Source organism: Crotalus tigris, unplaced genomic scaffold (genome assembly GCF_016545835.1).
Source record: "Crotalus tigris isolate CLP2741 ecotype Arizona unplaced genomic scaffold, ASM1654583v1 scf7180000017701.1507938, whole genome shotgun sequence".
NCBI lineage: Eukaryota > Metazoa > Chordata > Lepidosauria > Squamata > Viperidae > Crotalus > Crotalus tigris.
This window is the reverse complement of record NW_024096577.1, coordinates 16,456-26,480: the sequence shown is the minus strand read 5'-3', so window position 1 is coordinate 26,480 and position 10,025 is coordinate 16,456. Positions and strand designations below refer to the sequence as shown.

Genomic DNA, 10,025 nt, shown 5'->3' with positions numbered 1-10,025 from the left:
GCAACCATCCTCCGCATGACTCGGAAGCGGAAGCGCGGCCGTGCTAGTTTCAGGGAGAGAAACCGTGGCGGGAAAGAATGGCTGGCGAGGAGGCAGGTCCTTTCCGTTTCCGCCCCGCCGTGATCCGCTACCCCGCAGACCATCCCTTCTTCGAGGTAGGGCGCCTCCTTGCTCTGCCTTTGCCTTCGGAGCCGGGGTCGGCTTGCCTCAGAAGCGGCCCGCCGCGTTTCTTCCCTGCGTGTGAAGCGATGGCTGTAATCCTGTTCTCTTCCCCTCCAGGACGGCGACGTCCATCGGCATATGTACCTCCAAGGTCTCCTGGAGAACGTCGCGAGGGACACCGAAAGGCCCAGGTAAAGGTTGGGAGAGGTGGCTGTAGAAGTCTCTCCTTCTGTCAGCGCATTGGTGCCAGGGGTGGTGGTGTTTGGGCCTTTGCCCCCCACCCCTACCGCCAGAAGTCCGGAATAAAGGCCTCTGTTTCCAAAGGTAGGAATTTTTTAATCTTTTAAAGAAGAGACTGGACAGCCCTTTGTCTGAAGTGTTGTAGGGCAGATGGGTCCAACCTTGGGAACTTTGGGATTTGTGAACTTCAATTCCTAGAATTCTGGGAGTTGAAGTCCACCAGTCTTGGAGTTCAAGGTTGGACACCCCTGATATAGAGTCTCCTGCTTGAACAGGGGGTTGGACTAGGAAACCTCCGAGGTCCCTTCCAACTCTGATTCTTTTATCTCCTTCCTCCCTGACTTCAAGGATGCTCACTCGCTGTTGCTCCTGCATTATAAAATCTTCAGCAGAAACGAGCTCGTCCATAAGGGAGAGTTACATTAAATGCCTCAAACCCTCTCTCCTTTTAGTATATATAGCCACAACGATGGGGATGATTCTACTCTATTTACATTGTTCCTTTAAGAATAACAAGCCTCCCAAAACAACTTTCAACCACTGTAAAGATTGTAAATAAAAATGCACTAAATAAATAAACACAATACATGTAAAATGTCACAATTTGGTAAAGACTTGTTTTCTGTTTCCTTGCAGAACCTCTGAATTTTCTTGTCAAATTGGTGGATGCAGCCAGGTTTTCAACACCTTGGAGAGCTATGAGCATCATTACAACATGCTGCACAGGAATGTGTGTTCTTCTTGCAAACGATCCTTCCCTTCAACACATTTGTTAGATGTTCACATTTTGGAGTGGCATGATTCCCTCTTCCAGATAATGGCAGAGAAGCAGAATATGGTAAATGGCCATGAGACCTATAGATAGCCTGCTATTCAGTAGGTTCAGTACAAATGTAAATCTAGTTATATTAACAACTGCAATATTTTTTGTAATCAAGAATATTACATAACCACAATTTTTTGGTTATAAAAAAATCAAGAACATAAGCAGTGCTTGTAGTTCATTTTTCTCTTGGGTATTGCCCTATGCTTAGTTCACTTCATGAACTATTGTTAGCTCTGTCAGCTGCTGACACTAAGACCATCCTCAACCTTGTTACTTGAGTTGGGAAGATCAAACTTATGTTCTGCTAGTATAGTCATTAACAGTGCACTAGTAACTTCAAGAGCAGAACACAGAATACCAATCAACCTTCTTATTGGTTTTTCTGCCTCTTTGCAGTACCAGTGCTTGGTAGAGAGCTGTCCAGAGAAATTCAAAAGTAGCAAAGACCGCAAAGATCACTTAATCACAGTTCATCGGTATCCATCTGATTTTCGCTTTGATAAATCCCTGAAAGCACAAAGGTAAACATGTAAATGCCTAAAATATATAGCAGAATGTACATCTGAGGTGTTCCTCACTGGTTGTTAGAAATGTTTTGATCTATGGAATTACAGAAAATCTAAAATTCAGAAGATCAGTTCTTAGTTATGATTACTATTGGTATGATCATTCTGTATTATTTTTCTTGGAAGAGAAAAAGATGATTATCTTGATTAATTAAATTAGTCTAAAAGAGAATGACTGACCCATAGGCAATGAATGAATTGCTCAATGTTGAGATGAATGGCAGATACATATAATAAAAATAAATGAATGAGAAATGAATGCAAAGGATAATGTTGCAGGATCCAGTCTGGGGTGGTCATTGGAATCAGAGGCTTAATCTTCCAACCTTTTGGATTTGTGCTGGAGCCCATCTTCAGGGAACTTCTCACATACCAGAAAGTGAGAGAGAATAAAATAAATGAATTTTATGATAGAATACAGATCCGAATTTAGGTTTCCCTGCTTAGAGGCCAAGCTAAATCATTACCAATAATGTTTTTTGTATGACTGCTTAAAAGGAAAAAAGAGCATCACTGAGGGCAAACATGGATGTTAAAGTCTTTCTACAATGTTCTTGCCATCTGTTTTTCAGTATTTTGACTCTGAGCTAAATTTCTGCAATAGGAAAGAGAAAATGAGGCCTTTATCAAAAGAAAGCAACGTGCCAATGGATATGACTGTGGAAGACTCAGAACAATTACATGTTGAGGCCATGGAAACAGGTCCAGATGAGAGTGTAATGGAAAGTGACGTTCAGTCTGAGACAGAGTGTACAGTGGACTCTCCAGCATTTGGAAAATGGCTCTATAGATCAAGGTTGGTGGCTTTGCATTTTTCAGATGGCTTGGAATCGCTTTTTGGTATGAACATCCAACTGTTTGCATGGAAACATCTATCTCTTCAAGAATTAGAATATTTTAGTTCACTGGAGACAAGATAGTATTTATTGTTTATTTGGGTTTTTTGCCTAATGTATATTTTTCAGCAAACTGATGTCGGATTTCTGGAATTCCTGTCCAATCTTATTTGTTATGGGAAATGTCTAACATAAAGCATGAAACAGTTGATAATTCATTTTATGATTTGGCTTAAAATCCTACATCCTAATGCCCCGTGGATGTTCACAGCCTTGTTCAATTTTTTTTATTTCATAATTGTTGGTATGCATTGCAACTATTTACTTTTATGTCATTGTTAATTAAATGTTAATATTTCTGAGTGCCAAAATAAACTCAAGAATTGTTCAGCTTCTGAGATACTAGTTACAGTTTTTTTGTTGGTATGAAATTGCTACTCAGTTCTGGTAGTGATTGGTAGAATTTGCTAATTTGGAAACTAGCAAAAATCTGATAACCAGCCAATCTGGATTTAATTGGTATAATTTAATAATTTGAATGAATAATTTCCTTGAAGACTCACTGTTTTTATTTTTTACTACTCAGAGGACGAACTTCACAATATCAGAAATGTTTAAGAGAATTTAAATATGCTCAAATCACAAATAGTTCAAGGAAAGAATTAATTTCTTCTTTTAGCTAATGGCTGACCAAAGGGGGGTGGGAAATCTGCATGATGTGAAGCATCTTTTTCCTCTTTAGGTTTGCATACTGCAAAACTAGTATTGTGTTTGAACTATAGAAGATTATAGAATTGTTTGGAAATATAAGAAACTTTTCAGAACCAGGCCATGGAAATGGTGGACGTGTGCACATACATGCTCATTTGCATGAGCAGCGGGTGGACCGTGCATGCACAGGCTTCATTTGTGCGAGCGGCAGGTGTGTGCAACTGCCGTGTGCACAATGGAGCTTCTTGTACATTGGACCATCCCTTCTCTCCCTGCCCCTGCTGGTCCACAAAGCCGAAAAGGTTGGGGAACTCTGCTTTAGGAGGACTTGTTAGCCTGTATTCATTTGTTTATTATATTACTATAGCCAAGCCAGGGTGCACTCTTTTTGCATTTTGTCTTTCAGAATTCCGCCCGCTATTTGTTTTGGGCAAGGGGCTACCCGGGTCTTCAAAGGCAGAAAAAAGAAAAGTTGAATATGACAACCAGGAGGAATTTCATCAGCAGAAAAGTGCCTTTAAAAAAAAAAGTTGATAACACTTTTATTTCAGTCCTTAGAAGTATTTCTAGTTTTAGGCACCCCTTCTCAATTTCTGCACAACATCCTCCACATGGCTCAAATTCAGAAAAAAAACCCACTATGGTATGTATATATTATACTCTACTATACTATAGCATAGTAAGGAACATTATACGCAGAATCCTTTACATATACACTATTTCCCATGGTAATAGATACATGACATCAAGTCAACTCGCAGAAAAGGGCCTACGACTTAATAGACATTGAGAGAAGAGATGGCAGGAAGGTGAAACTTTACCCTGCTAACAGTGCCCGAATGTTTCTCTTGGAAGCCTTCCATTCAAGCTGAGACAGACATTATATAAGAGCACCTTGGAGCAAGATTATTTTCTTCTTCTCTTGTTCTCTGATGGCTCCATTACATACACAAAAGCTCCATTAGCTTTTCATCTTCTTCAACCAACTTCTTGAGATAGTCTGAGTTGCTGAAGAAGTATATGTAGAGTTTGCACACCGTCTTCTGGAAGCGGCCCTGCGGATTTTTGTTTTGGGTCTCTTGTCGATCAGGGTGTCCATTAGAATTTCAAAGACTTTAGCTTGTGTGATGTTAAGTTGCTCCAGACGTTCTGACAATTCTTTCAAATGAGCTAGGTTCTAATCCAGGGCCTCCTTGGGAGTGAGGGCTTGGTCGTGTTCTTTAACTTGTGTCAGCTGAGCTTGGTGGAGGGCATGCTGCATAGTGCAGTTTGAAGAGAGAGGAGCCCCCATGTTTACTATGAACATTGAATTCAACAGGACTTTGAATAAAGCAGTTGTTTCCAAGGTAAGGGCTATGTCTCTTATTGAAGATCGTGATTAAGGAGAAATCTTCCCCTGAAGTTTAAAAGTCCAGCAGCAAAAGAAGTGGAAACAGCTTCCGAGCAGCAGGAAAGAACCAATCTCTGAGCATCCCGAAGCCTCCAGGTGCGCTTCCAAAAGCAGTCCAAAAGGGAAACTGCTGCGGATCAACCCCTTGCTTGCCAGCATCAGCAGAAAAGTGCCTTAAAACTAGAGCAAAACTCTGGCTTCATTTACTAGGAAGCCAGGGAAATGAACAGAGGCAAAGCTAGTTAAATATTGGAACTGATTCCTGCCCTTCCAAATGGAGGTATTTTAGTAGGAGCTGCAAAATGCTGTGTCTGAACTGGTTGTTGTAGTCCAACTCCATTTAAAATTTCAGAAATAAAGGTAAAGGTTTCTCCTGTCCAATCATATCTGACTTTGGGGAGTGGTGCTCATGTCCGTTTCCTAGCTGAGGGGAGCCAGTGTTGTCCAAAGATGCTTCCGTGGTCATGTGGCCAGCATGACTATACACAGTGGTGCTTGGAAATTTGTTACCTTCCCATCAAAGTGGTACCTATTTATCAACTCGCATTTGCCTGCTTTCAAACTACTGGGTTGGCAGGAGCTGGGGCAAGAATAACCACTAGGCCTCTATCTCCCCTACATAGCCCAGGTCTATTTCTAGAACATTTCAAATTACAGAGGGTGGAACTGTTACGATAATAATAAAGCATTTGTGCTTTGGTACAACTATCCTGATCTTTACACGAACCTTGTAAAATAGGCTGTCATGTTGCTAAATATCAGACAGTTTAGGAGTTACAGATGCATTGGGAATAGTTGGTTCAGATTTAATTCTATTGTGCCTGAATGGGCATAAACTTATTTAAAATGCTTCTAAGTAGTTAATTTGCATTGTTTTTTACTTTTTATTTATTTATTTACCACCTTTATTATCTTTACAATTAATTCAAGATGGCGAACATATCCAACATGTGTTTTTCCTCCCCCCCCCCAACAACAATCCCATGAGGTGGATTGAGCTGAGAGAGATGACTGGCCCACGGTCCTCCAACTGACCTTCATGGCTAAGATGTGACTAGAACTCACAGTTGCTCAGTTTTTATCCTGGTGCCTTAACTACTTGACAAATCTGATGCTCAGATATGACTTAGATATTATTTAGATTTAGATCTTTTACATAGGACTGCTACTGTCACCAATATACGTCAGAAACCCTTCAAAGCAACAATTGGCTGACAAATACAAAAAGTGTTTGCCTGCCTATGTCTGCAATACAAGTAATGCTCAACTTACAACAGTTCGTTTAGTGACTGTTCAAAGTTACAGTAGCACTAAAATGTGACTTACGACCATTTTTCAAAGTTACAGTCTTTGCAGCGATCCCCATGATCATGTGATCCAAATTCAGATGCTTGGCAGCTGACTCATATTTATGACCATTGCTGTATCCCAAGGTCACGTGATCTTTTTTGGGACGTTCTGAAAAGCAGTTAATGGAAAAGCCAGATTCATTTAACAACTGGGTTACTAACTTACAAATTGTAGTAATTCACTTAACAAATGTCTCACTTAACAACAGAAATTTTGGGAGAAGACAATCTTGCAGCAATCCAGATCATGAGTCAAGTAGGAACTTAAAAGTGGAACTTTGAACTGCAACTGGCAACCGATGCAACTCTCATTCTAGCAAACTAGGAGGCACCCTTGGTTGAGCCTCTGCCTCGTGATGTAGTTTTCAAAGGCAGCTGCATATTGTGTGAGTTGCAATAATTAAATAAAAAATGATCAGGACATGAGTAACTGTGAGTGGGTCTTTTGATCTAGTCTAGTTGTGACAGCTAGATAGAATTATGCAAAGTAGATTCTAAGAACACCTCCAGATTAAAAGATGGGAATACAACCTTGAACTAAAGATGGTTTAGAGAAGACAATCTTGCAGCAATCCAGATCATGAGTCAAGTAGGAACTTAAAAGTGGAACTTTGAACTGCAACTGGCAACCGATGCAACTCTCATTCTAGCAAACTAGGAGGCACCCTTGGTTGAGCCTCTGCCTCGTGATGTAGTTTTCAAAGGCAGCTGCATATTGTGTGAGTTGCAATAATTAAATAAAAAATGATCAGGACATGAGTAACTGTGAGTGGGTCTTTTGATCTAGTCTAGTTGTGACAGCTAGATAGAATTATGCAAAGTAGATTCTAAGAACACCTCCAGATTAAAAGATGGGAATACAGCCCACCTTGAACTAAAGATGGTTTAGCTTCCAAACCTACTTCCACTTTGTCTTGGTGGGATTAAGACTGAATCTGTTTCTTCCCATCCAGACCTTTATAGCCTCCGCCAAGAATAATGTCTCAACCATATTTTCTATGTAACTCTGGATAGAATGTAGTCTCACAGGAAATGTATTTGGCTCCAACTCTGGTTGCCTCATGGAAGCAGTTGAAAATGGAGCTCTTCCACAGGGCATCTGAGATGTAAAATTTTGTATACTTCATTGTACGTTTTTGTAATTTTGATTTCTATTACTACTTGTCTTGAGCTGCAAGAGTTGGCTCATGATTATGACTTGTTTGATTTTGAAAAGCAGTGTTGGCATATCATCGGGATAGTAATGGTAAGGGTTCTGTTGAACAGGGTTCTGTGGTCTATACTTGCTACAAAAAAAAAGCTTATGGGAAGAGATTAAAATAACAAAGAAGAAACCAGTCAACAAAGAATCAAAGACATAAAAATTATTTCTTCCCCATAGCCTGGCCTCCTTGTCTCTTTGTCCCCTTGCCTAAGTATATGAAATAGAACATTTACTACAAAAAGGTCACAGTTTGGGATAAATGTTTTCATTGGCTCATTCGCCCCAGTTCAAATCCTATCAGGCATTAAGGATTTTTGTTGCCACATTCTGCACACTGAACTTCACTTTTATTTATTAGAATGAGATGAGATTTTGAACTCTTTGTAATTGTTTGGTTTTTTTCACCTTGACCTCTTTGATCTTCTGTACAAACTGGGCCCCACTTGAAACTCTAAAATTAGGAGCAAGTTCCATCACTAGTTGTACTACTGATTATTGCTCAGGGTTTGTTATTTAAATCTTTGTGTTAGGACAGGGGTGTCAAACTTGCGACGTGTCATGACTTTTTTTCCATTGTTGGCAATGGGGTGGGCGTCATTTTGGCATGATGCATCTGGCCTGTGGGTTGGCAGTTTGACACCCCTGTGTTAGGAGAACTGCTCACTCTATTGTTTTCTTTTTGATGATTTAGTACTGAAGAATGAGAAGTGGGAAGTTCCCTTATCTCTTGACCACTAAATTTACTCAGGTGTTATTGGGGATAGAGTTTGTCTGAAGACATTTGAATATCAAAAAATCTGTCTGCTAGATTATGCTAGATTGTGTTATCTTCACGCTTGTTGACATACTCAAAGTCCAGGTATATTGTGATTTTAAAAGGTTTGTATCCCTTAATATTTTGTCTTTTGCAGAAATAGATAAAACCATAAAGAAAGAAAGCTGTTCTTTATGATCATTTGTTTCATCTAGAGCAGTGGTTCTCAACCTTTCTAATGCCGCGACCCCATAATACAGTTACCCATGTTGTGGTGACCCCGAACCACTTATACATCACCGGGTGCCAGGGGCGTGGCCAAAGAAAAGGGGGAAAAAATGGCAGACAGCCTTGTTTGGCGACCCCCGTGAAATGGTCGTTAGACCCCAAATGGGGTCCCGATCCACAGGTTGAGAACCACTGATCTAGAGGCAGGCAAGAACAATAGAGATAATTCCAAATTCCCACGATTTTAAAATACAAGAAAATTAGAATGTTTAATATAGTCTAAAACATGCTTGATTTGCAAATCAATCAATCAATCAATCAAGATTAAATTTGTTTAAAGTATTTCTATAAATAATATTTTTGCTTGGCAATGGAATGATAAACCAGGAACTATGCACCTGAAAGGCATAGGCTGGAAAGTGTGAATTTATTAAGTTTCTGTCTTTCGTTGGATAGGCTGATAGGGCATTCTAAACCAACACAGCACTGCAGAGGAAGCATGTTTCCAATATGATTTTCTTACTTTTTGTTTTATTAAATAGGTATAGAGAAACAACTGGCAGCTGTTATTGAAGAGATGTTGCTTGAGTTTTTGAGTTTTTCAGTCATTTTAAGTAGGAATAGGCAGACCATGGGCTGTACGTGATGCAGCACCATGAAATTATGCTGTTGAATTTGGGCAATGTTTCAACTTGTTTTAAGGCTTGTGAGACGCTTTCGAGGGATCCTGATGCACACCTTCATCTCCAGGCCCCAAAATGTCAGTCGTTGATTCACAGTTCTGGTGACATCAGAGTAAATCATCAAATAGCTTTCAAAAAATTGGCAGTCTTTATGTTGTGGCCTTCTTTGTTTCAAGTGTTGCTTTCTCTTCAAAAGCACCAGAATTTTCAGCTGAGCAAATTAAAATGCCTTTCATGAGGAATCTCATATTCTAGTACTCTAGTCAGGAAGCTACAAGAACATATAGTGACTAGATAATGCCTGAGCAGATTGTGAACCACAAGGAGCCAAGAAGAAAGTATTTCCTATTGAAGAAACCCTTTAGCCTCTAGTAATGTGTTCTATCTAAAGTGGATCCTGTCTAAAATAGGTTCTCATTTCCTGAGGTGTTCATGATTCAAAAAAACCTACAGGACAATGTGATTTTATGTGTACTACTGTACATATTTCTTATCATCTAGATGATTGTAGATGAGCATCAGGAGCCTAGAATCTTTAAATGTAAAAAATTTAAGAAATCAAAAACCATATGGGTTTGGATTATCTTGTCTGTATTACACATTCTATGTTTTATTCCTTCATGTAAGCCACCAATAACAGAAATAAGCTAAAATATATCAGAGTAAAACATGTACTTTTGGTAACATCACAAATTATATTTCTCTCCTTTTTTCTCTCCTATGTTAAGGAGGACAAATTTCCCTATAGGTGAATCAGTGCAAACAGCTTTTTCTTCTGCCTTAGGGTGAAATGGTTGAGAAGGTGCCTATCTTCAATAAGACCCAGATTCAAGGCAATGGGGTATCTGGGAGTTACAAGTAACTGCACACAATGAAATAACTTGTACAAATGCTTACAAGTGAACCAAGAGAAAAATATGCCTAGAGCGAATTAACAGGTCTGGAGAAAAGAGAAATAAGACAAAAAGAACAGCAGGTTTTTCTCTTCCTTATTGCTTTGTAGAAGACATAGTGCTTTGCCCATAAATAATGCAATTTCTAAGTACCCTGAAGGTACCAAAAAGACAGACTGTTAT

The 10,025-nt window shown here is 39.5% G+C and overlaps 1 protein-coding gene across 2 annotated transcripts; it reads left to right on the top strand.

The window, feature by feature from the left end:
- Nucleotides 1–5,108, top strand: ZNF511 (zinc finger protein 511). 2 transcript variants are annotated; one of them, XR_005556141.1, is made up of 7 exons: nucleotides 1–155; nucleotides 280–353; nucleotides 1,039–1,240; nucleotides 1,625–1,749; nucleotides 2,399–2,590; nucleotides 3,748–3,984; nucleotides 4,660–5,108. XR_005556141.1 is itself a non-coding variant. In XM_039338415.1 (6 exons), exons 1-6 carry the CDS (start codon nucleotides 78–80, stop codon nucleotides 3,815–3,817), a joined length of 741 nt encoding a protein of 246 aa, XP_039194349.1. In that variant the 5' UTR covers nucleotides 1–77; the 3' UTR covers nucleotides 3,818–5,108. The 2 variants fall into 2 exon arrangements, 1 of the variants encoding a protein (XP_039194349.1); XM_039338415.1 differs by having other exon boundaries at nucleotides 3,748–5,108.
- Nucleotides 5,109–10,025: the final 4,917 nt, after the last annotated feature.